Source organism: Lethenteron reissneri, chromosome 18, assembly GCF_015708825.2.
Source record: "Lethenteron reissneri isolate LAM-NWPU_2019-01 chromosome 18, ASM1570882v1, whole genome shotgun sequence".
NCBI classification, from domain to species: domain Eukaryota; kingdom Metazoa; phylum Chordata; class Hyperoartia; order Petromyzontiformes; family Petromyzontidae; genus Lethenteron; species Lethenteron reissneri.
The window spans coordinates 3092722-3117526 of record NC_083796.1 but is presented as its reverse complement, the minus strand read 5'-3'; the positions used below and the strand labels follow the sequence as shown (position 1 = coordinate 3117526).

The following is a 24805-nucleotide window of genomic DNA, read 5'->3' as shown; positions in this document are numbered from 1 at the left end:
GGATCGTGGGGGGGGGGGGATGTGGGGAGGAGCAGTGGTAGTGAGGATTGTGGGGGGCGCAGTGGGGGGGAAGTGTGTGGCAGCAGTGGGCGGGGGGAGGAGTGGGGGGGGTGAGTGGGAGGGGGAGTAGGAGGGGTCAAAGGTCGCCGCCGGGCGCGCCATGGCCGCCGCGCACATGGAGCTGCTGTGCTGGCGGGGAGCCTGGGGGCTGCCCTCGGTCGACTCTGGCTGCCTCATCGTCATGGTAGTGGCGTCTTGTTACTACACACACAGCGCGAGCCTGCCTTCGTCGCACGGACACTTCGTGTTGCTGCTGCCGCTTCTGCTTCTGCTGCTGCTGTTAAGGGCGTTTAGCGCCGAGGCTCCGGCATTGCCACGGCCGCTTGGAGCGAGATGGGTGTTGTACACGTGTGGGCCTGCGTTGTGGGTCGCGTTCAACTGCAGCGGTAGTCGCCACTGACAGGTGTGGGGCGGGGTGGTGTAGGATTGTATATGTTCAGTTATGTTCATTAATGAGAGCTAGCCTCCTGATAAAAACAATTTAGCGGCGTTTTTGTCCGCCGCTAATCGCATTGACCGCTAACACATTCGCGCAGCTGCTGGCAGCTTTGCACGCAGCGTGTTTGTATTGAAGTGCGCAGTTCGTGCGCCTCCCGTTCTCGAGGTTGCGTCTTCAACCCGGGGGAGGGTTTCGCCGCGTGAGATTATACATTGAGCAGTGGCCTGTCTAGTTGATACAGTCACGCCGTATTGGTCAAAGTCTGCAGTGCTTACGATGTACTGCAGTGCGAACAGGGCACTAGGGGTGCATTTAATTTCAACGCAACGCTGGACGGCTCCGGTTTCAAGGTTGCACAGTACAGTACTGCATAGGCGGACGGGACTGCGTGTGGTAGCAATATGTTCAGAAGCTAAATGCCAATGCCGAGGTCTGGTAACCACGACAGGAGGGCTTCAGGAGTTAAGAGTTGGTGTAGTTCTGCTATTTCTCCCTTGAAGGAGCGCATACTACGGTTAGTGTTTTACTGTGTGGTCCATAGGGGGCCCTGTTACAGACTACAGTACTTGTGCTTACCGTACTATGGTTCAACGCTAACGCTCCCCGCTTTCAACCCGCATCTATTATAAAAATTAGTTCTATGAATCTCTGTTAATCGTTTGCACCTCCGATTAGCACGGTTGGCTACGTACATAAATACAGACCGACGCGGTGAAATGTGGTCAAATAATCTCCGCGACCAGCGTGGTGAGGACCTCAAACAGCAGTGGATTGACAAAGGGCTGTTCGTGTATTTTGTTTTCTCATTGCACTGTTGGGTTGGGAGAAAAAGCTGATCCTGTATATCTCTAAAATCCAGACTAAAACAAATAAACTCCCTTTAAAGCACACGTTCTAAATTAGTTTTTGAAGCAAATCCTCGTCGTGTCAATAATTACGTATAAGGTCTTGAACAGCATTTTTTTACCCGGGCAGTTTTAAGAACGTGGAAAGAAAATATGAAACTCAACCGATTAAGTGCATTTTCGCCTGGAGTAGCAAGTTTATCTACCACATAAACAAATAATATAAAGCCATTTGGAATACTTAGCTACGTACTTATGGCAGTAAATTATCTTTGCTGCAATAAAAACCCAGAACAAATACTATACTATATTTTAATAATTGCATTACAGTTCCCTCGTTGTTCACGAGGGATATGTTTCAGAGATGTTCGTGAATAGTACATTTTGTGAACAATGATATTGGCCTACGAAAACCTATGTTTTGAATGAATTACCTTGAATAAATATGTAAATAATCTATGGAATACTTGACAATTATAAGCCAATTTCAAATTGTTCTAATAAACACAAATTATGATGATGCTGCCCATCATCACTTTATCTCATCACTTTCATCACTTTTTTTCTCTCCCTCGATGCAGTCGTGTAGAGATCCAGATGCGAATCGCGGATAGCAAGCTCGTGAATAACGAGGGAATACCGTACTGTATAGTGTAATGACATTGATTATTCTTTTGCAGGCATATGCCCATTTTTCCAATGCACCAGTAAAACTGAAGAAAACTGGGAATCCAAGGGAATCTGTGACAGGTCAGTGACAGCATGGTCAGGTCTTTTTCTGTCTTTGTAAAAAAGCCTTTTTAACATTAACATGCACTGAATGTGTTATGTGTTCCATATGTTGTGTTCACAGGATGTTTGCCTATCCTTAAATCTGGAGATGAAACTATTTCCAAACCACTAAATATTCTCAACTGCTTTCGCAAAGAGGTGAGAAAAAGAGCTGCTGTGACAGTGTTTGAGTAATGGTACGTTGGCATTGCTGTCAGAAGGTTTGCTTCAGTCATATAAGGGTAATTATTGCATTTTAGCAGCTCTTAAAAAGCGGCTAAGTTTAACAAAGAAGTGGTTATCCTGTACGCTGAAGATATGGCAAGGATTCGAAGAATGCATAGTGAATTTAACAAGTCTGTGCCTGACTGAGCAAGTGAATATTATCAGCCATCACCCCTCAATATTTATTAATTTATTGACCTTGTTTTAAAATACTCGGCACAGTAGGACACTGTAAATGTTTTGGATATTTTAAGCTACGGATTCATCAATTAACTTGGTGTGAAGTCTTGTTAGCACAGTTATCTTTAATTAGTTTTAATGTGAACATTTTTAACGGTCTTTCACACGAAAATGTAAAATAGATTTAGTAATTTCAAATAAGGCAACATTTTTATGATGTAAAAACCACAATTTTGCATAATGTGCGGGTTAAATATTGCTAATATGACTGTCGTGTGTTGTGAACTGTTTATTTAGCATCAATGTAAAGTATATAATTTAAGAAAGCATTTGCAGGCATTACTACAGGAAATGTTTTTTACTTTTCAGCAATACAATGCAGACTATGACCTTTCTCCTAAGCAAGGGGCCGACACCATGGCGTTCGTAGCTTTGATCGAAGAGAAGCTTTTACCAGCTCTTGTGAGTATATTTGTGGCAAAAATCAATATCAGCCGTGCAGTGTTTACCTGGCAGATGGATATTTTTAATCTACCAAACATGAGACGATCATGCTTACTGACTTGCATAATCAAAACTTGTTCATTACCAGCTTCACACATTTTGGGTGGACGATCAGAACTACACGGGGGTCACGAGGCCGTGGTATGCGTCGACAATGCCGTTCCCATTCAACATGTTCGCGCCATACCGATCCAGCCAGCAGGCGCTAACACGCCTCAAGCTCAGCGTGGGCCGCCCGCCGTATATGAGCCTCGCCGAAATGGAAGCCCAGGTTTGTGAGCCAATGCTGGATGTTAGCGTTTTCCACACATACATTGGCAGCCCACCATGTTATTCTTCGTGTGGTTCAAATCGCCTTTTTTATTCTACTAGGAAGAGTTAAATGAGATCAATCTTGTAGTCATTCCCATCAGCTTAACCATATGAGAGCTCATGATGTGTTTACATGGCTTAATTAAATATTTTATCTTTAATTTATTGCCCATCCAGATATACTGGGATGCCAAGGAGTGTTTGAATCTATTGTCCTTCCAACTGGGTGAAAAAGCATTCTTCTTCGGAGAAATGTGAGTTTATAACTTTTCTAGTTTCTGTATAAAAGTAACATTGGCTGGAAAATTATCGACACAACAATGAATTAAACATTTAGTGAATGATGGTTTAACATAAATTATGTCGATGAAAAGTGTCAGCAATTCTCACCATGTTTGCTACCCTTTGGTTTTTTCAGGCCCTCGAGCTTGGATGCGGTCGTATTTGGTCACCTTGCCCCACTACTGAAAGCCCCACTTCTCACCAAGAAACTTCAACTGCATCTCAAGGCCATTGAAAATCTCTGTGCATTTTGTGAGAGAGTGCTACTGAGGTGTTTCCCTGGACAGGCCCCAGGTACTGTATTCTTCGATGATGCCACACACAGCAGTGCACGACATGCACCTGAAATGTACCGGCAGACTTTGTGGTAAGACAGGTTAGAAGTTGATTACGAATATAAAGAAAATAAACTTTCTACAAGACATACTTGAGTATGCTGTCTCCTGTGCTCGCTATTTAGAGACATAACTGAAGAAAATATAGTTGTTTGCATCACAATGCCCGACGTGAGCTTGAAGCTTCAATTATGAGAAACATAATTGTAATTAAATTTCGATTTAAAGCTTTCGTGACTGCAAGGATTCATCTTCTTGGTTCTTTCGGTAAAGTCACGTAGAAGGGAAATAATAAAATAATAAAAATAAAACATAAAATACTATTAATTTGCGAATGCAGCTGCGATGCAGCTTTATTACTAAAAAAACGTCTATTCTCATTGACACAATTTCAAACTCTTGTCAGACTTGGACACCGCCAAGATATCGATCTACAATAACTGTTTTTGGGGGTTTGTGTCTTCCTTTAATTAACCACAAAGCCTACCATTTTTAAACCAAACTTCACCCAAAAAAGTACACTCTCCTTTTCTCCCTGCACTTTTGTGACTTTTTGAAAGTAAACTTTCCCCTATCAGGGTCCCCAGCAGGGCCCAATCAGCAGGATGCCAAACTGCGCAAACTGACGCAGCTGGTAAACATGGAGTCCAACCTCATCGAAAAGGTGGCGTTGCTTGAGCTAGCAGTGCTGTGTAGTGTTGTCCATTTATAATTTTAAAAATCATGACCCTCATACTATAGCTGCATGTGTTTTTTTTATTTTTTGCATGATTATTTTCCCCACTCCATATGCTTGCCACCTTTCTCATCGTTTCCCTATATCTTTACCTTGCTCATATACATTTCCTCACCTTGATTTCCTCATATTTCCTTGCCTAAGGAATGACCTTACAAATGTGATTGCCTTCAATATTCAACGTAGAGCAATGCATCCAATGTGTGCAGTGTTGGCCATACGTTTGTTTCAGCAAAGGTTAAATATATCCAATGATATCTTCACCACTGTATAATGATGGGTGAACTCTTTTGAAGCAAACATTTAAAGTCCAGACTGAACTTTTTTTAATGCAAAATAATTGTGGTTCTCAAACTTCATGATGACTTCACCTAATTGTTTAAGAAACAAGATTTTTGCAATTTCTCAATTTCATTTGTTTGGTTTAACTTGTGACGTTACATTCGGCAGTCAAGTACATCTGGTTTTTTTAATTATCAAAATGCATCGAATCTCGTTCATTTTTCAGATGGACGGAAACCTGCGGGCGAGCCCCAAAGTGGCGCGGCGGGAGATGTCAAACCCGAGCACGACGGCCTCCACGCCGACGGAGAACGGAGCACCCTCTCCTTTTCCGCTTCCGTCAGCTTAGCGGCTCTCAGTTGCCTCGTCGTTCTCTCAGGCCTGCTGTCCAAGGCCCAGCAGAGGAGCCAGTGTGCATTGCACACGGCGGAGGAGAGGCGATGAAAGATGTCCGCTGCTGGTAAATGTGATCAGGGAGTGTCGATGGTCGTGCAATCAAAAGGTTTGTGTTGTGTACTACGTCTCGGTTAATGGCCTACACAGGGACAAGGTACATGTGGTTCACCGTCCACATAAAAAATATAAATGCGGAGTTTTAAAAATTGCAGTGGTTTATCAGCGAAGCGTTGGCGACCCAGATCATTGTCTGATAATGGAATGTTTTAACTGGAGACCAACTTTATTAAGGTGAAGACATGCATTATTGCTAGTATGTGAAATCTGTTGCACTGGATAGAAATGCACTTTCTCCAATTGAAGTATGCCTAGTGTTTGATCATTGTGCTTTACACTTGTACGGCTTTTACTTAAATACATCGTTACCTTTGTTTAAATTCTATAGATTTATTGGAAATGGCAATTGGTTCTTTATTTTCAATAGCTGGTTAAGATTATTTTGAAATGAAACATTTGTGGTTTTGTGAACCGTTAAACACCTATCCTTAGGTTTTTTCGGTAAAGTCACGTAGGTAAAAACATTAAAAAATAAAATAAAAATCACGACGTTTCGGAGGCAACACAAGCTTCCGTCTTCAGGTGGTACCGTCACAGCCACAACAGCTGTATCAAGTAAATGAGAGATTGCAGGAGTTACCACTGCGTTTATATAATGGTTGGAGAAGGTGGTGGGGCATTGGCCGCATCTTTATTATTAATATGGTAAGGTGAGGCTTGAGACTAAGAATAGACTGCATAACAAAGGCAGAGCCTTATGGAGAGGTGCGGTTTGTGACTCAACCTGTAACAGGGAGACCACCACTAAACATGGTAAAACAGTAATGGTTGTCTGTCTGTTTTTTAATGTTTTTACCTACGTGACTTTACCCGAAAAAACCTAAGGATATGAATCATTGCAGTCACGAAAGCTTCAAATCTAGCGTTAAACACCTTTGAAAGGATGTTTCATTTTTTTTTCTACATCGCATAACTCAGCTTTAAAAAATTAAACTAATATGTTGGTTGGCTCTTCAGGGTTCAATAATGTATTATAGGAGACTCATAACTCGTATTTTGTTTCTGTATATAACTATGTATAAACTTATGTGCTTATTCTGCAAGTGTTATTAAACACAAAATTCACATTGAAATGTTGACAAACTGTCCAAGTTTTTACACGCTTTCTTTTAACTCTGTTGTTGTCGTTGTATCCTCAAATCTTGTAACTCAGTTTTCACCCACTTCCCAATGTGGTGTCGACTGCAAATGTGGTATACTAATGTCATAATGATGACAATACTATATTCTATCATAAAAATATATATATATTTTAATATTCTTTTTTATATGTTATGTTTTTCGGCTTGGGTCCAATTGTCTACGGTCAACTGACGTTGGCTGTAATTGGCCACGGTCCCTTACGTAATGGCAAGCTTCGGGGCCACTTCCTGGAGTCGTGGAGTTCTGCCATTACTCATACATTTCATAAAAGCGTGTTTAAAAAAAAGTTTTTAAAATAGTACTTATTTAGAAGTGTAAATGTTTTATTTAATGACCTGTGTTTTGTAAACTCTTTTTTCCGGTGGCAGTTTTTTTTTTACTCTTAAGTGGTTTCTAAGAAAAAACTACTTAGAACACGCACACAGTATTGTTGTATAGCCGCTTCAAATATGTTTTAAAATATTGTTTGCAATTGCGGTAAAATAATTCACATTTTCATTTGGGTTTAGAAAAAAATTGCATTTATTATTCTGACAATTATCAAGGCGGCAACAAACCCAAGTTTTCCACATCCACTGTGCAAGCAGAACTTCATACTTTTTGGTTCTTTCGGTAAAGTCACGTGACTTTACCAAAAGAACCAAGGAGTATGGATCCCTGCAGTCACGAAAGCTTCAAATCAAGTTCTACGTGAACATGATCATAACACTAGTTGGGCATTTTGTACCAAAAAATAGTGAAATCAGCCAGGCACTCGTGACAATTATGCATATTTTACGAAAGGTGATAAGGTTTTCTGAACCAAGGAGATCACATGATGATGATGCAACTCGTGATGTTCAACACCACCCTTTCATCGGCCCCAGATGTAGGTCTGAATTGAGTGTTCGAGACTCGTGCATTGTACAAATCCAATGTCTGGATCTGACAAGGTAAAGGTGACAGCTTCAGGTGTCCTACGGGGACAACGAGAACGAGAAATTAATACTTTTATAATAAATAAATGAATAACCCGTCCATGAGTTTATCTGGATTTGCCACCAAGGATTTACGCCACAAGATGACCAATGAACTCATGTAAAATACCAACGATAACATTGACTAGTTTTAGCATAATGATGGGGTTTTCTCCGAATGAATACAGGTGTACCCCGATATACATTAATTCGATTAACGGTAATCTGTTATGTGCGTCATGACTTTCGGTTTACATCTCTTATTATATTTGATGCCCCCCACGGGGAGGAAGACGCTCCTCCTGCCCTTCTCCCACCCTCCCAATACCCCCCCCCAACCCCTCACCGTAGCATCATCACACTGTGCACCAGTTTCTGGTTATTAAGTTAATGTACAGTATTTGCTTTGAATTACCTATCTATTCTCCATATTTATGCATTAAATTATATTGTGTTGAAAAGTTATTTTAGTAGATTTTGGGTCTGAAAAATATTTCTCGGGAATGCATGTTAGGCGAAATAATAGGACCTTATGGGAAAATATGTTTCGATATATGATTTTTCACTTTACGTTCAGGTTTTTCAAGAACGCAATCCAAACATAAATTGAGGTGTGCCCATATTGCACTGGAAACTATTCCATGTCTTTGAAATAAAGTGTGAAGTGCGTCCCCTCCATCTCGCCTATATTTTGCCTGATGTCACTCAGGTTTATTTGTACAGTAATTCCTCACCTGTTTAGTACGACCATTACCCCCAAGCCGTCTGGTCGAATAAAAGCAACCATTTCCAGCTTTGTGCTGCCACTAGTTTCCAGAGCAATTCTCTGAGAGCCCTCCGGTATGAACTTGCTGTGAATTGGAAAATAGTAAAAAAATTAATGCCATCATTGATCGCTACACCACGATGCAAAATGAATCAGCAGACTGCCAACATATTCACAGTTTTGGCTTAAGGGGATAGCAATCAAAGTACTTGCCCAGGGTGCAAAGCTGTAAGTGCAATCGAAAATGTATAAATACATAATATTTAATAGTTGTAGCCAATTTAATGTTACGTTATAAAGCGGGCATATAATGGGTCATGCACACATGTCAAATAATAGGTAACAAAAGAAAACATGCCATGGCTATTACCAGAGGTTTACTTTCAAGGGGCATTAAATTCTTTGTTCACCCAGAATAACACATTAGGGATGGGCCTGTTCTACGGTATTTCAAGTTTATCGACGAACGCCTAGCATAGTAAGGATTAATGTTGCCTGTAATTGTTTTACAAACCTGAAATGGGCCATGTGGTAGAATAGGGGCTGCTTGTAGAAGACACCTTTGCTTCTGTCCACTATGATGGGACTGTCCACAAAGTTCTGCACCCAGTTAGGACCTCCCTGGAGGTCTAGTGCTAGGTTCCAGTCTGTCCATCCCACCACCCAGTGGTTTAGATCCTGCAAAACAAGAAAGCGATTATCCTGGCTATTTTTTTATAATCGATACACATTTCTAAACTGCAGCATGATTTTGTATAATAAACGTACACTTGAATGTTTTTTCTCATAAAAAGGGTTCGCACCTGGATGATGTCGTGACTGTATTCATCGCCTCTCTCCCAGCTGCCAAGTAGTACTGCCTTCTCCCAGGGGTTGGAGCCAGCGCATGCCTCAGTTGCAAAGAGAAAGTGCTCCGGGAATAGGTTGTGCGTCAGGCTGAGAGTGGGTTCGGCTGGTATGATGAGGTCAAGGTACCAATGCACTGCAATGCCACTCACGTACTTTGCAGCCTTTGAATCTCCCAGCACCTGAAGTAATTTGATTATGATTAATATATCCATTAAAATATAACGTATCAGAAAACGTAGTGGTACACAATCCTAACATTTCCATTTTTCGAAGTTAATACAAAGAGATTATCGTACATGGCCATAGATCACACAACCGCCTTTGATATTTTCTGCACAAAGCCTTGCAGATTGTAAAGGACAGTTTGTAGAGAAATTCTGTGGTTTTGTTTTACCAATTTTCTCAAATGTAAAAGGTGACGGTTATGCTTTTCTCAAACCCTACATTTTTTGTATTTAAAAAATATTTTTTCCAATTGTATTCCAATGGTGCTATCGGGATCATATAATTCCTGATAACTGATAGCCCAAGTGCACCACTGCATCGTTATATAACGACTGTAAGGGTGATTATGTTATCCGCACTTGTTTGTGCAGCTCAATACCCTACTGTTGCAAGGCAAACCATCAATGTTGTCCTCAGAGCTGGAACTGCACATTTTGGTAAAAATCAGGATATTTTGGTTGCCCTCACTGAAATCATCAACTGATGACACTTGAGAAACAGGTTGAACCACAAGCCATTGCCCTGATTCGAATCCAGAATCTCAGCAGTGCCAACTTGGTGTTTTGTTAGTGTCAGCTAACTGATCCACCCAGCCAACTTGCTCAAATCTTTCATTTTTCAACATTTTGCATCAGAAATAGAATACTTGTCCGTCCCCTTGGATCAACAAAGCTCGACTCACCACTCGTGCCCAAAGCGGAAGCTGTATGCGTTCATCGTCCAGAATCATGAGCTGCACGCTGTGGTGGCGGCTCCCGTGCAGTGCAGGCCCCAGATCCATGGCGATAAAGTCCCGTTGTTGCTCGGGCATGAAGCCGAGGCACTGGAAGGTGAAATTGGTGAACTCACCGTCGGTGGGCTCATTCTGCGCCGTCAATGCCCAAAACGTCAAGTTGTGCTTGGCATACTCATCCAGGAACCTTCAAGTACGGACACACATGCTTAGTATCATTGTTGCAGAAGTATTTTTTTATCACGTGCAAACCGTTCAATGACACTGTGTATTCTTTCGCACCGTACATAACCAACCGTGCTAATCGGAGGTGCGGGGATAGGACAAACTAAACACAAAACGCAGTTCTAAAGACATTAGATTTGAATCTACATTTAAAGGCGCATAGCTCCAGTGGCTCCCTAATATCGGAAGAGCATTCCAGACGGCCGCAGAAGTGCATCGAAAAGGGCACGATGCAGAGACCATCTTTGTTCGATGGTTAGCCAGAATCCACGGTGAGGATGACTAGAGTTTGCGTGATGGTTTATGCTCCTTAACGACTGCCAGTGGTAAAGCAACATACCATAAGTAATCGTAGCACATGTGAACAACTTTCTGGAGGGTGTATATACTTTGAAAATATAAGGCGTTCTCACTTAACAAAGTAGTTGGCCCATGCCTTGTAGTAAACACCTCCAGGCTGTCCCTTGATGGTTCCTTTGCCTGTAAGTGCACCGTTGGTTTTCATCCAAGCAGGCGATGTCCAGGGACTGGCAAACAGTGACACTGGGCGCTGAGACATACTAAGTGCCTGCTTCAGCAGTGGGATCTGCAAATTAAGCGAGGCAAAAAGGAAGAAAAGCTGGAAAGTGCTCATTGGTGGGAAACACTGAGATTGTAATAAAATTTATAAAAAATAACTTTCCCCAACCTTGTACTTAATGTCCTCTTTGGCGAGGCTGAATTTCTTGAGGTCAAAATCATCGGGAGTGTCGGCATAAGTGTAGGGCCGAGTGGAGAAGTCACATCCTGCCATCGGCAGTCGAACGATGTTGTATTCGGCTCCTGGAAAACAAGCAGGGGCGTTACACATGCTGTCATCACAAGAGAAGAAATACATTGAGGGTCAAATGAGCACTGCTCACCGTCTTCAGTGAAGTATGCACGCAGAAGCATCTCTTGAGCAGGCGGTGGAAGACTCAAGATGTTGATGGCTGCTGCGTCAGTCAGCGCACCTCCAAAACCTTTCACCTTTTGGTACTTTCTGGTCGGGTCTAATTTCACGGTCAGGTCTGTGGTTGACAACAAAATGTGCAATCAGCAATTTTAATGTTGTGCTAACCCATGGCGCTGTTCATTATTAGCCATTCACTTGCGTCAGTGTACTTGCACCATTTTACACACTCGTCAATAATGTACTTGTAATAACAACAGTCATGCTCTGACTTTGTATTTTTTTTACTTTGAATTGGCTCTATGAACCAACATTTATCCTCAACCAGCAATCGTGTTGGTTTTGATCGTAACAATGTTCATGGCGATTATGATGACTGGTATCGACCCCCCACATTAGCTGCCGCCGATTGCTATTGCGATGCATGTCACTGCATATCAACACTGACCAGGTTGCGTCTGCTGAGCTTGGAAGACCAAGTTGCTTCGCACGAGCCGCTTTCCGTTGCGGTCAGTCTGGTACAGAGCCACCTGTGCACGTCCCAGCGGCCCCAGTGGCTCGGGCGAGTCGCAGCTTTTCGAGTCGCAGCGGCAAACCACGGAGCTCTGGCCAAAGCTCTGTGCGGCGCACGGCTGTGCCACAGCGCCCCCTGCGGTTGACGGCACGACACATTCAGGGCACGAGGTGGCGAGGACATTACAACAGCATTTCAATGAAAACTTCGTTAAATACCGTATTAAAACACTGTCAAGGGGATCCTGCAATGAGATATTTGCCCACTTTTTCAACGGTTTTACTTAACTTGATTCCTCTGTTTGTCGTGGTCAAATCTTGTCATCAAAATTTAGTCCACTTCCCGTTGTCCAATCAATTCCACATTTTGCACACGTATTTATTCCAGATTTGAAGCTTTCGTGACTGCAAGGATTCATATTCTTAGGTTTTTTCGGTAAAGTCACGTAACGCTTTACCTACTTGACTTTACCAAAAAAACCTAAGAATATTTGCACACGTACTCAGATCCAGTGACAATGCATGCCTGTATCAAAATCGGCATCAATTAATCAATTAATTCGCTACTTTTAAGCAATTTACATTTTGTTTGGACGCCTTATTATTTACTCGGACCCTGGGAACCCCCGGACCCGACGTCCTTTTAAGGGCCGGGACCGAGTGGACCAGTGGCCGGGACCCCGAGGACCTTGGATGGGTCGGGTCAGCTAGCCTCCCCTAGGTCCCGCTAGCCGGAGGACTGATATCGAGGAAGTAATCCCAGTGAGTAGGACACACTAGCCTGGAGGCTATACCTCCCCAGGGTATCGGGTGGAACGGGCCAATACCCCTTTGTGTAAGGGACCTTGTGTTACCGTTAGTTATAAATAAACGTGTTGCCTCCAGAGAAGACTGGGTCTCCATCTTTACACTACACTTGTTTCGTCTTTCAATCAAGACGAAGAATCCGTGTGAAAATCTCAAAATGCAGTGCACCCCATTGTATCAGAAAGAGGCGACAGCGAGCGAGAAAAAAACATGAATTGTCTCCATGGAATCCATCTTTCCTCAGCAACGTCCAAATCAACCAACATAACATGGCCAGCAGTTAAGTCTTGTGCTGCATGTTTGTGAATCATGCATAGAAACTGACAAATTCATTGACACACACACCCACAGGGGAAATACACCACGTGAAATATCTCCTCCAAAGTTATTTGACTGAACTTCAGGATCCACATCAAGATTAAATTATGCCTAAAGTCAATGTATTATAAATTGTCAAGCGATTTCCCAAGGCTTTTTTTTTATTGTAACCTCGCTGAAACAATGTGCTTGTCTCTGATGGTGGCATGCTGACGATGTGGAAACATTTTTTATAAGCGAATTCCCAATTTCAACCCGTAAAAATTTTGGAGCTATAAAAAGAAGCACGACAGTTTTAACAAGTCAGTCAATTTAACCAGTTACGGCCAAGTTTGGCGAAATTCCCATAATTACTACTCAACATTTAATGTGATAATAATGAACATAAAATGTACACCTGTTATTGTACTCCATTATAACATCAAATTATCAGTTTTAATGGTATGCAGTCAATTGTTATTGCATTAAAATGTTAGGAGCGCACCAGCACTGTGACATCACATCACGTGACATGACAATGACATCACGTGACATGACAATGACATCAGTTACGTCACAGACGTTACTGTGCCATCATTGTGACGTCACGATGACGTCACGCCAGCCCTCAGGCTATATAAGCCGAAGCACTCTCAAACTGTCAGCAGTGTCGACTCGTCGCAGGAGACAAAGCATCTTGCACCAGACCGATTTAATATTGGAGCTTGTGTTAAGAATTTGAAAAAATGGCAATGCTTGCTTTGAATTTATTTATATTTCTAATACTTTTCATCAGTCAGTACGAGGATTGGCTGCAATCCTCTGGATATGTGGCCAGTTTTGCGATAATTGCTATGAGCGAGGCCTCCATCAAAGATGCAACTGCAGTGTTTGAGTTGATAACAAATACATGTAAAGGTGTTGGGCATGCAATGCCATATAACAGGATTTTGAAAACTGCGCATTTATGGTGGGCCATTGTCCATAAAATATCCATCTTCATGCCTGCTATTCATGTAATCCTCATCATCTGCCACATGTGGATGATAAAACATCAACATAGAGCAGTGATGAAAACAAAATATGTAGCAATTGTCAAGAAAGTTAAAATGACAAGACGACCCAGATTCCGAAAGATCAGACATGAGACCTATATCAGAAGGGCCTGCGTGGAGACCACAGATGCATCCACCGAGACCAGAGGACGCCGGCCTTATCCTTGGAGTGGGCCCGTGGTTGTGATCGACAATGGACTCAGAGATTCCTCTGTCCAGACCGCCGGGGACTTCACTAAGAAGACAGACACATCCAAGGTCAGCATTGAGACCAGAGATGCATCCACTGAAACTAGAGGATACCGGCCTAATCCTTGGAGTGGGCCAGTGGTTGTGGCAGAAGGTCACGGGACAGACGCAGGTGCCATGGGTTCACTGACTGAGATGTAATAGTCTCACACATGCACACAGGCATGCATATGCAAACTCGCATACACGGAGGTTTATACTTTAAAAACTACGTATACCACCCTCCAGGATCTCTCCATCCATGTTATAATGTTGTTTTCAATTACCACTGTACCGAAATTCAACATATAAACATATTTCCCGAATTTTTCCTGTCTTGTTTGTAATTGCTCAGTTTCGTGTCTTGATTTAATACTTGTTTCGTCTTTCAATCGAGACAAAGAATCCGTGTGAAAATCTCACAATGCAGTGAACCCCATTGTATCAGTAAGAGGCGACAGCGAGCGACAAAAAAACATGAATTGTCTCCATTGGAATCCATCTTTTCTCAGCAACCTCCAAATCAACCAACACAACATGGCCAGCAGTTAAGTCTTGTGCTGCATGTCTGTGAATCATGCATAGAAACTGACAAATTCAGTGACACACACACCCACAGTGGAAATACACCGCGTGAAATATCTCCTCCAAAGATATTTGACTGAACTTCAGGATCCACATCAAGATTCAATTATGCCTAAAGTCATCGTATTATAGATTGTCAAGCGATTTCCCAAGGCCTTTTTTATTGTAACCTCACTGAAACAATGTGCTTGTCTCTGACGGTGGCATGCTGACCATGTGGAAACTTTTTATAAGCGAATTCCCAATTTAAACCTGTAAAATTTTTGGAGATATTATAAAAAAGAGCATGACAGTTTTAACAAGAGTCAGTCAATTTAACCAGTTACGGCCAAGTTTGGCGAAATTCTAACAATTACTACTCAACATTTTACGTGATAATGAACATAAAATATACACCTGTTTTTGTACTCCATTATAACATCTAATTATCAGTTTTAATGGTATGCAGTCAATTGTAATTGCATTGAAATGTTAGGAGCGCAGCAGCATTGTGACATCACATCACGTGACATGACAATGACATCACAGTTACGTCAGAGACGTTACTGTGCCATCATTGTGACGTCACAATGACGTCACGCCAGCCCTTAGGCTATATAAGCCGAAGCACTCTCAAACTGTCAGCAGTGTCGACTCGTCGCAGGAGGCAAAGCATCTTGCACCAGACCGATTTAATATTGGAGCTTGTGTAAAGCATCTGAAAAAATGGCTATGTTTGGTTTGAATTTTTTTTATATTTCTCATACTTTTCATCAGTCAGTACGAGGATTGGCTGCAATCCTCTGGACATGTGGCCAGTTTTGCGATAATTGCTGTGAGCGAGGCCTCCATCAAAGATGCAACTGCAGTGTTTGAGTTGATAAAAAAAATACAGGGAAAGGTGTTGGGCATACAATGCCATATAACGGGATTATGAAAACTGCGCATTTATGGTGGACCATTGTCCATAAAATATCCATCTTCATGCCTGCTATTCATGTAATCCTCATCATCTGCCACATGTGGATGATAAAACATCAACATAGAGCAGTGATGAAAACAAAATATGCAGCAATTGTCAAAAAAGTTAAAATGACAAGACGACCCAGATTCCGAAAGATCAGACATGAGACCTATATTAGAAGGGCCTGCATGGAGACCACAGATGCATCCACCGAGACCAGAGGATGCGGGCCATTTCCTTTGAGTGGGCCCGTGGTTGTGATCGACAATGGACTCAGAAATTCCTCTGTCCAGACCACCGGGGACTTCACCAAGAGGACAGACACATCCAAGGTCAGCATTGAGACCAGAGATGCATCCACTGAAACCAGAGGACGCCGGCCTAATCCTTGAAGTGGGCTAGTGGTTGTGGCAGAAGGTTACGGGACAGACGCATGTGCCATGGGTTCACTGACTGAGATGTAATAGTCTCACACATGCACACAGGCATGCATATGCAAACTCGCATATACGGAGGTTAACACTTTAAATACCATGTATGCCACCCTCCAGGATCTCTCCATCCATGTTATAATGTTGTTTTCAATTACCATTGTACCGAAATTCAACAAAAACATATTTCCCGAATTTTTCCTGTCTTGTTTGTAATTGCTCAGTGTTTCGTGTCTTGATTTAATACTTGTTTCGTCTTTCAATCGAGACAAATAATCCGTGCGAAAATCTCAAAATGCAGTGCACCCCATTGTATCAGAAAGAGGCGACAGCGAGCGAGAAAAATGTATATTAATTGTCTCCATGGAATCCACCTTTCCTCAGCAACGGCCAAATCAACCAACATGGCCAGCAGTTAAGTCTTGTGCTGCATTTTTGTGAACCATGCATAGAAACTGACAGATCCATTGACACACACACACACACCCACAGGGGAAATACACCACGTGAAATATCTCCTCCAAAGTTATTTGACTGAACTTCAGGATCCACATCAAAATTAAAGTATGCTTAAAGTCAAGGTATTATAGATTATAAGCGGTAAGTACCCGGCGTTGCCTTGGCGAAAAAGACAGACACACACATCGACTTACACACAGACATCGACCCACACACATAGAAACACATAGACTTACACGCACACACACACATATGGACTCACACAGACAGACATCGACTTTAGACACACACAACATGGAGTTAGACACAAAGATAAAGATCCCCGTATAGCCTTAACAGACTGTAGGGGCAAGTGCTGTTAGCGAGCACCTATGAAGGCCGGAACGGTACACGAGGGGGTGGGTGGCCAGCACCACGCCCGACCACCTTTGTCTCCCTAGTGGCGATGTTTACACACCGCACCAGGTACTCATTTGAGGCTGAGTCGACCTAGGGGAGGCCCGGGACCGGTTCAGATAATCGTCACTGGTGTTGGCCGTGAGCGGGAATCGAACTCGTGTCGCCGGGTTCATAGCGCAGAGCGCTAACCGCTGCACTATCGCTCCCCAGACACACACATCGACTCACAAACACACATAGACTTACACACACATATCGACTCACACACATACATAGACTCACACACACATTGTCCTACACACACACACCTATGGACTTTCAAAGACACACATATCGACTAAGACACACACATATGGACTAAGACACACCACACATGGACTTACACACACACATGAACTGACGCACACACATCTACTTACACACACACATCGACACACACACATAAATAGACTCACACACATGGACCTACACACATACATACTCATATAGACGTACACACACACATATCGATGCACACACACACATGGACTGTCACATACACACACATTGCCGTACACACATCGACTGACACACATCAACTCGCACATGCACATAGAGCCACACACACATGGACTGAAACACACACATGGACTTACACACACACACACACACACATATACGTACACACACACAACAACCGCCATTCGTTGACATCACCACAATGCTTGTGCCAGGCTATGTGCACCTTAAGGCCACGTGAAGTGTCAAACGCCCGCTGGCAGGAGGTCACGGGACAGACCCAGGTGTTACGGGTCGACTGAGATGACTGGCTGATGCACCACCTGTGCCCCCTACTGTGCTAACTTGCTGTGCTTTAGCCACCCGGCGCTCCGCTCATTATTCTGAGCGTCGCTCCTCCGCCCTCCATTGTTGTTGGAGGGCGACTGCCTCCAACTGCCCAGTAGCATCCTTCACGAGCCTCCTCCACAGAGGCCGATCTTGACATCGTTGGTACCAGTCATCGACAAGTCCACTCAGCTCCACGTCCTCCTGTACCACATCACTCCATCTCTTCTCTAGCCCGTACCACGCCCGTTTAGCCCCCTCGATCCCGGCGGAATAAAAGCTGTTGAGGCATGCGGTGGCTGGGCATGCGGGCTACATGGCCCAGCCAACGCAGCCTTGCCTGCCGTAGGAGGTCACCAATGGGACTTTGTCCAGATCTTGGTTAAACCCAGGATGGATCGTAGGCAGGCCAGCCTAAATGTTTCTAACTGGCGAAGATGTTCCATTAGGGGGGTCCACGTTTCGCAAGCGTAAAGAAGGGAGGGAATGACCGTTGCCGAGAAGACCTGGAGCTTCGTGCGGAGCAAGAGACCAGGTAGCTTCCACACAGCGTTACGCAGCCGATGAAAAGATAATGCCACTCGACTGATTCGGAGTGAGACCTCTGCTGTTAATTTGGAGCCGGTCATGAGCACACTGGCCAGGTATGGGAAACTCTCCACTCTCTCCACAACCCCATCACCAATTGTGAGTTGTGGGGGTGGAATGTCCGATGGTACAAAATACCCAGGCAGGTGCTTAGTTTTAGTGGGGCGGATGGTAGGGCCCCACCTCTTAGTGGCAAGCTCCAGGTTCAGCAGCAGTGTCTCCAACTCCTCCTCTGAGTGAGCAGCAATCACCAGAGCATCGGCATACATAACATGCTTGAGCAATAGGGAGCCATCCCTTGACCGCACCTGGGCATCGATCAGCCTCCCATTGTATCTGTACCAGATGGGAATTACTCCGGTACAGCCATTGAAGGCTTCACAAACTACGTGGTCAAAATATATGCTAATAATGTGGGAGCCAGAGGACATCCCTGTTGCACTGCAAGGTGTAGAGGGAATGGCTTTGACTCACGGCCACGTAGTTTTACACGGGGCCGCTCACCATCATTAAGGTCCTTAAGGATCGTGAGCAAAGGGTGAGGGACTCCGAAAGCATTAAGAACAACCCAGAGGCTAAGCCTACTGATGGTATCACACACATATCGACACATGGACTCACATGCACACATGGACCTACAGACACGCAAAGAAATGGACTTACACTGACTCACATGGAGCCACGCACACACAGCGACTAACACACACGCACATGGACTGACACACACATATCAACTCACAAACACATCGACTTACACACACACATATGGACTGACACACACATAGACATCCACTTTAGATACACACACATGGAGTTACACACACATGTCGACATACACACATACAGCGACACACACACATCGACTCACACACAGACATATGTGGACTCACACACACATTGACGTAAACACACATATGTACTTACACCCACACATATCGACTAAGACACACACACATGGACCCACGCACACACATCGACTTACACACACATACATAGACTGACACACATTGCCCTACACACACATATACATATGGACTGTCACACACAGACTACTTTAGATACACACATATGGAGTTACACACACATATCGACTCACACACACGCATTCACTTACACACACACATTGAGTGACACGCACACATGTATGGACTTACGCACACATGTATGGACTTACACACACATGTGGACTAACATACACACACATCGACTTACACACACATATGGACTCAAACACACACACATCGACACTCACACACACATCGACGTGCACAGCAATCCCCGATGATGGCACAGCTATCAGCATGGCAGTACTACGTATCAGTAAATAGCGTGATATGAGCAATTGAAACAATAGAAATGCATTGAGGAAATAAGCTGAATTAAGTGTACATTAAAGAGCAGCAGTACACACAGGTAAGTTAAGCAGGCTACAGTCTACAGTCTAGATTATAGACTGCCAGTACGCCGACTCAATGACAAAAGCATTGCTACAGTCGACATAAAAAGCTGGCAATACGGGCAGCAGCTGAAAAAGCAGGATACTGTCGACATGAAAGGCTGGCAGTACACTGAGTGAGGTAAAGAAGCAGGCAACAGATTATAGACTGGCATACACTCACAATGGCTAAAAGAAAAATTAGCAGTGTAGATAATAGTGCCAGTGCACTGACGTTAATTAATGAGCAGTCAGCAGGCCACAGCACAGACTGGCAGTACACGCTCGCAGCGTCATAAAAACACACCTAAAAAAGGAAAAACTTAGCAACCTATTAATGAAAAATTAGTTTTCTGCACACAAACATTATTAGTGTAATATCTGGCAACTTATTTGTTTCATAATAGTAAACAATGAACCTGAGTTCTTAGCGAAAGATTCAATAAAATTGTACTTTACATTGCCGTGGTGAAGCCTAGTCCTGTGCAGAGCCCGCGGCCTCGCCTAGATTGCCCAGCCAGAGGAGGTGACACATTGCCAGGCTGGGGGCTGGGCCGCTACCCCCCCACCATCCCCCCCGCCCGAGCTATAATCATGCAATTACATGCTAATTTCTCACATTAACATCATTAGCCCCGGCCACTTCTTTAAGACCCTTGGACTACACCCATTTCAAACCTTTTAAAACAGTCTGCCTCAGCAGCAGACCATGCTTTCTCACCTGATGCCGGACGCTTGTGTTGCTCCCGAAACGTCGTGATTTATTTTATTTTCTACCTACGTGACTTTACCGAAAGAACCAAAGAGTATGGATTCCTGCAGTCACGAAAGCTTCAAATCAAGATGACAATCATACTATCTAAGCGCTATAATATTAGTATCTACCGACCCTATAGTAGTAAGTGCACGCATTTGGGGTGGGGGGGAGAGAAGAGGACATGACACTTTGATGAATTTACCTCAGCGTTGCGAGTATTTTTTTTCCATTTTGAACGCAAATGAGAAATCCCCCCACACCTTCAACCGATGACGCGCGTGCGTTGCCAGGGGCAACCCCCGTCAACTTGAGCGGGGGCAGGGAAATAATTAAATAAAGAAAAATCTCACTAAATTGTTAACTTAACTACTTTAAAGTTGACGGATGGGAAAACGGAATAGCCTATGCCAAGCACGGGGCTTACGGCGTGGGGTACTCAGCTAATTTCTTTTTACGTAAACCCCACGGTTTGAGAGCCAAATCCCTCGAAAGCGTGCGTGCGCAGACAGACAGATGGACAGATGGACAGACAGACGGACAGACAAAAAATTACTTTCATAGATTAGATATATATTTGTGTAGGTCAAAAATGCCGCGGTCCCTGAACTGTGGAATCGGTTTGCACAAAAAGCAATCGCCGCGTGTCTCAGGCGCCATTGATGTACTTCTCGACCGTGAGTTAAACGGAGTTGTTAATAAAAGCGTTGTTTAAAAATAACTTTTTTAAAGGAGTTTATTGACGGTGTGTTGTGAAGAAACGATAGTGGCAGTGACCAAGTGTTAAGAGGGTTGTAATGCATCTGCTGTTCACTTCATGGTATATTTTTAACAGCGTGTGCTTATTGAAATCCTTGTTCACGTTGATCAACCTGTACAGGTAGTCCTCTACTTAAGACGGAGATGCGTTACGACGACCCCATTGTAAGTCTAAATACCGTAAGTCGAAGATGGCCTAGCCTACCCAGGAGTCTTAAAGAATGGTGATAATTTAGCAAAACAGCAATTTACAGTACCGTACTGTATAAACTATATACTGTATGTATTTATTAATTACAATACTGTATTGCACAGTAAAATGTAAAGTAAAAAAGACAAGGTAAATTCTTAGCCTACCTATATGAACTGCAATTTAATAGAAAGTTTTTTTCAGGAAACAATCCTATCTGCATCACACAAGGCGGGAGATGCGTACATCCCGGCAGTCTCCCAACGTACAGTATCGTACCTCCTACGCTGCTGCGTTTGCCTGCCGCGCGAAATTTAAAATATTTTACAAATTCGTCATATCGCTATCGCCATCGTAAAATCAAAATATCGTAAGTCGAACCGTCGTAACTCGGGGACTATCTGTATTCAATTATTGCTATTCGTACATGCAACGTGTAATCAGACGGGTGGTACCTTTGCATCTTCCAGCCCACACTCCTCCCAAAAGCAAGGCGACAATAACACCAAGTGATTGCCCCTTCATGTCGCCAAATCTGCAGTCTCCACAATAACACCTGCAAAGGGGGCACACGGTGAAATGAGGAACTCCAATACAAGAACGAATTACACATTGCAAGGGACTCATCTACTTACGAACGTGGTATGTTCTAGAAGTCTGTTCGCAAGTCGATTTGTTCGTAAGTCCAACTTGACTTCTGTCGATTACAAGCATGTTGTATGGCATGTACACTAAACACGGGGAATGGTTTTAAAAGTTGAATAATATCCTGTAGATGCCACTGGTTCTTCATGTTCTTTTGCGCGGCGGTTAAACTTACGACTCTCGTTCCGAACGGGCAACTGGACAGGTTTGTTCGTATCTCAGTAAGTTCGTAAGTCGATTGCTCATAAGTAGAGAAGTCCATGTACGTGTGTACACAATCGTTTGTAGTGCATTCAATATTCAGTGCATGATTACAAGTTCACTCCTGTAAGTTATTGGTGAAGTATGGTCAAATGGCCAGCACGCCGACGGGGGGGGGGGGGGGGGGAGAGGCCCTCGTCATCCAGCAGTGGATTGACAAAGTCTCTACGCAATTAGCCAATATTTCGTGGATAATACGTTGGCAGAGATAGCAACACAAACTCAATACGCCCGTCAATGACACTGCGGCCTTAAAAGGAGGGGGGGGGGAGAAACCGTATGGGCGACGTTTCGGCCAATTACCCTTCTTCACAGCCAGTGCGTGCATCGCGTGTGCCATGAATATCGGCGGCGTGCGTGGCAAGTGTCCGCTGTCGACGAATGCACACGGGGGCACAAACTTCGCGACACTTTGCACCGAGTTCACTCACGGGCGTGCGGCCGTTCCCCACCAAAAGGGGGTCACACCGAGCGAGCCAAGTCGTGCCGGGGAGGGGCTCCCTGCCGTGTTCTCGTGTTGCCCGGGGGGGAGGTGGTGGTGCTGGGCTCAAGTTGAACTCCGGTCCCAGGTTTCGGAGGAGAGAGAGAACGAGGGTACTTGCTCCGGCAGTACAGATACTAAAACTGGAACGATACAGAGAAGATTAGCATGGTCACTGCGCAAGGATGACACGCAAATTCGTGAAGCGTTCCATTTTTTGGGGGGGGGTGGGAGGTTACATAAAGCAAAGCATTAAAAAAAATTGTTGAACGAAGCAAAGTGCCGACTACACCGAGCATCTTCTTGTTTCCACTGATTGTAAACAAAGAGAGAGAACGAGAGAGAGACGAGACGATGACTCATGGAGTTGCGGCGTGACTCATCCCGGACTCGACCCCCACCACCACCACCTTGACTGCCTGTCGGATGACTCCCCACCGGCACCACCACTGGCCAAGGAGACGACGAGGAGCAAATACAGAAGAAGGAGACGACAGGAGGAGGACGGGCGAGGCGCCGTGGAGCAAAGCAGCAGCAGCAGCAGGAGGAGGAGGAAGAGGAGGATGGGGGCGAGAGACCTTCAATGTGCAGTGGAGATGAGGCCACGGGCGGGTAAGCGGTGGTGGTGGTGGCGTTGTTGTTGATGGTGGTGGCGTTGATGTTGTTGATGTGGTGGTGATGTTGATGGTGGCGGTGTTGATGATGGTGGCGGCGGATTTGCAGTCACTGCTTCCTGCATCGCGTCGTACAAAAAGGGCGAGGCGACTGCCCCCGTGTGGTCTGAGCTGTTGTTTGGATTTGTTTTGTTTAGAACCAAAAAAAAAATCTCTGCCCCTTTATTGTGCTGCGTCACGTCGCGTTTAGGATTCGAGAGCGAGAGAGAGATTTGTTTTACATTGCTTCAGCACCACCGCACCCAACGATCCGTCAATTCTTAACGATTCTGTGTCGATATTTAATGACATATTTTGTGGGGGGAGAGGGAAAGAAAAAGACAACATCCCCAATGTTGAACCAACATTGGGCATGTGGTTGGAATCGTTGAACCAACGTCGGCTCAACGTTGATCCAACAGCTCAATTATTTTGTTTTCTGGGTTTGTGTCATCCATGGCGTGAGCCTAGCCCGGTGGTCTTTCTCAGTTGGACTGTGTGTCTCCTCTACATCGCTGTCAACCCCATAAGGTTTATAATCCCCTATTCTTGTACAGGGGAATTGTGTTTTCAGGTCCATACGGCCGTACAGCCGTTTCAATACAGGCAAAAACAAATGTGTCTATGTGTTTGAGTTTCTCTCTTGCGATGGGACTTTGTAGGATGAACGTTGAGATGTATAAGGGGCACGGGGTGACCAATAAGGTTTGAACTGGTCTGTAATAAGGTAGGGCACTGATAAGGGGTTGACCGGTATGCAAGCGATCAGTGAGCAAAGCTGATATGTGCCCATGGGTGTTCCAGGCATTGTAACAACAGAGGACACAATACGGGCAAAAAATAAATGTGTCTGTGTTTGAGTTTCTCCCTTGTGTTGATGGGACTTTGTAGGAGATGTATAAGAGCCGCGTGGTGACCAATAAGGTCTGAACCGGTCTGTGATGAGGTAGGGGCACTGATAAGGGGTTGACAGGTTTGTGTCTACACTGCCTTGTTCCCTCTGTATTCTCCCGTCTCATTTCTACCCTCTCGTTTGTAATGGTGTGCCACTGCCGGCTGTCTCGTTTGGAGGTTCGTTTGCTTGGTATTACCTCGTTAATACTGGTAGGAACCTCCTGGTTACACCAGCCCACAGGGGATTATTGTGTCCGTCGTGCAGGGAGGGGAGGGCTGGGTGGGAAGGGA

At 44.2% G+C, this 24805-nt stretch overlaps 2 protein-coding genes and 1 non-coding gene across 5 annotated transcripts; 2 read left to right on the top strand and 1 right to left on the bottom strand.

Annotated features, from left to right (window-relative positions):
- The first annotated feature begins 116 nt into the window (after positions 1–116).
- On the top strand, positions 117–7136 carry LOC133343707 (metaxin-3-like). 2 transcript variants are annotated; one of them, XM_061553457.1, is made up of 9 exons: positions 117–244; positions 2025–2094; positions 2198–2274; positions 2890–2982; positions 3113–3295; positions 3514–3590; positions 3755–3912; positions 4532–4617; positions 5198–7136. In XM_061553457.1, the coding sequence occupies exons 1-9, from the start codon at positions 161–163 to the stop codon at positions 5318–5320; spliced, it is 951 nt and encodes a 316-aa protein (XP_061409441.1). In that variant the 5' UTR covers positions 117–160; the 3' UTR covers positions 5321–7136. The 2 variants fall into 2 exon arrangements, with proteins under 2 accessions (XP_061409441.1, XP_061409440.1); XM_061553456.1 differs by lacking the exon at positions 4532–4617.
- On the bottom strand, positions 7132–23728 carry GBA1 (glucosylceramidase beta 1). 2 transcript variants are annotated; one of them, XM_061553454.1, is made up of 12 exons: positions 23546–23728; positions 22918–23110; positions 22036–22136; positions 11761–11961; positions 11284–11430; positions 11070–11203; positions 10795–10967; positions 10106–10343; positions 9153–9377; positions 8864–9027; positions 8318–8434; positions 7132–7583 (listed from the first exon to the last, which is right to left on the bottom strand). In XM_061553454.1, exons 3-12 carry the CDS (start codon positions 22103–22105, stop codon positions 7481–7483), a joined length of 1572 nt encoding a protein of 523 aa, XP_061409438.1. In that variant the 5' UTR covers positions 22106–22136; positions 22918–23110; positions 23546–23728; the 3' UTR covers positions 7132–7480. The 2 variants fall into 2 exon arrangements, with proteins under 2 accessions (XP_061409438.1, XP_061409439.1); XM_061553455.1 differs by lacking the exon at positions 23546–23728 and adding an exon at positions 23378–23508.
- Positions 23081–23187, top strand: LOC133343945 (U6 spliceosomal RNA). The gene has a single exon (XR_009755297.1). It is a non-coding gene; the product is annotated as a U6 spliceosomal RNA (small nuclear RNA).
- Positions 23729–24805: the final 1077 nt, after the last annotated feature.

Coding starts and splice junctions, on each gene's coding strand:
- GBA1 (XM_061553454.1), bottom strand. CDS start 22,105: ATGAAGGGGCAATCACTTGGTGTTATTGTCGCCTTGCTTTTGGGAGGA. Junction 9,378..10,105: donor TTCCGCTTTGGGCACGAGTG/GTGAGTCGAGCT, acceptor AAATTACTTCAG/GTGCTGGGAGATTCAAAGGC. Junction 7,584..8,317: donor GTAATGGTCGTACTAAACAG/GTGAGGAATTAC, acceptor TTGTCCCCGTAG/GACACCTGAAGCTGTCACCT.
- LOC133343707 (XM_061553456.1), top strand. CDS start 161: ATGGCCGCCGCGCACATGGAGCTGCTGTGCTGGCGGGGAGCCTGGGGG. Junction 245..2,024: donor CTGGCTGCCTCATCGTCATG/GTAGTGGCGTCT, acceptor ATTCTTTTGCAG/GCATATGCCCATTTTTCCAA. Junction 2,095..2,197: donor TCCAAGGGAATCTGTGACAG/GTCAGTGACAGC, acceptor TTGTGTTCACAG/GATGTTTGCCTATCCTTAAA.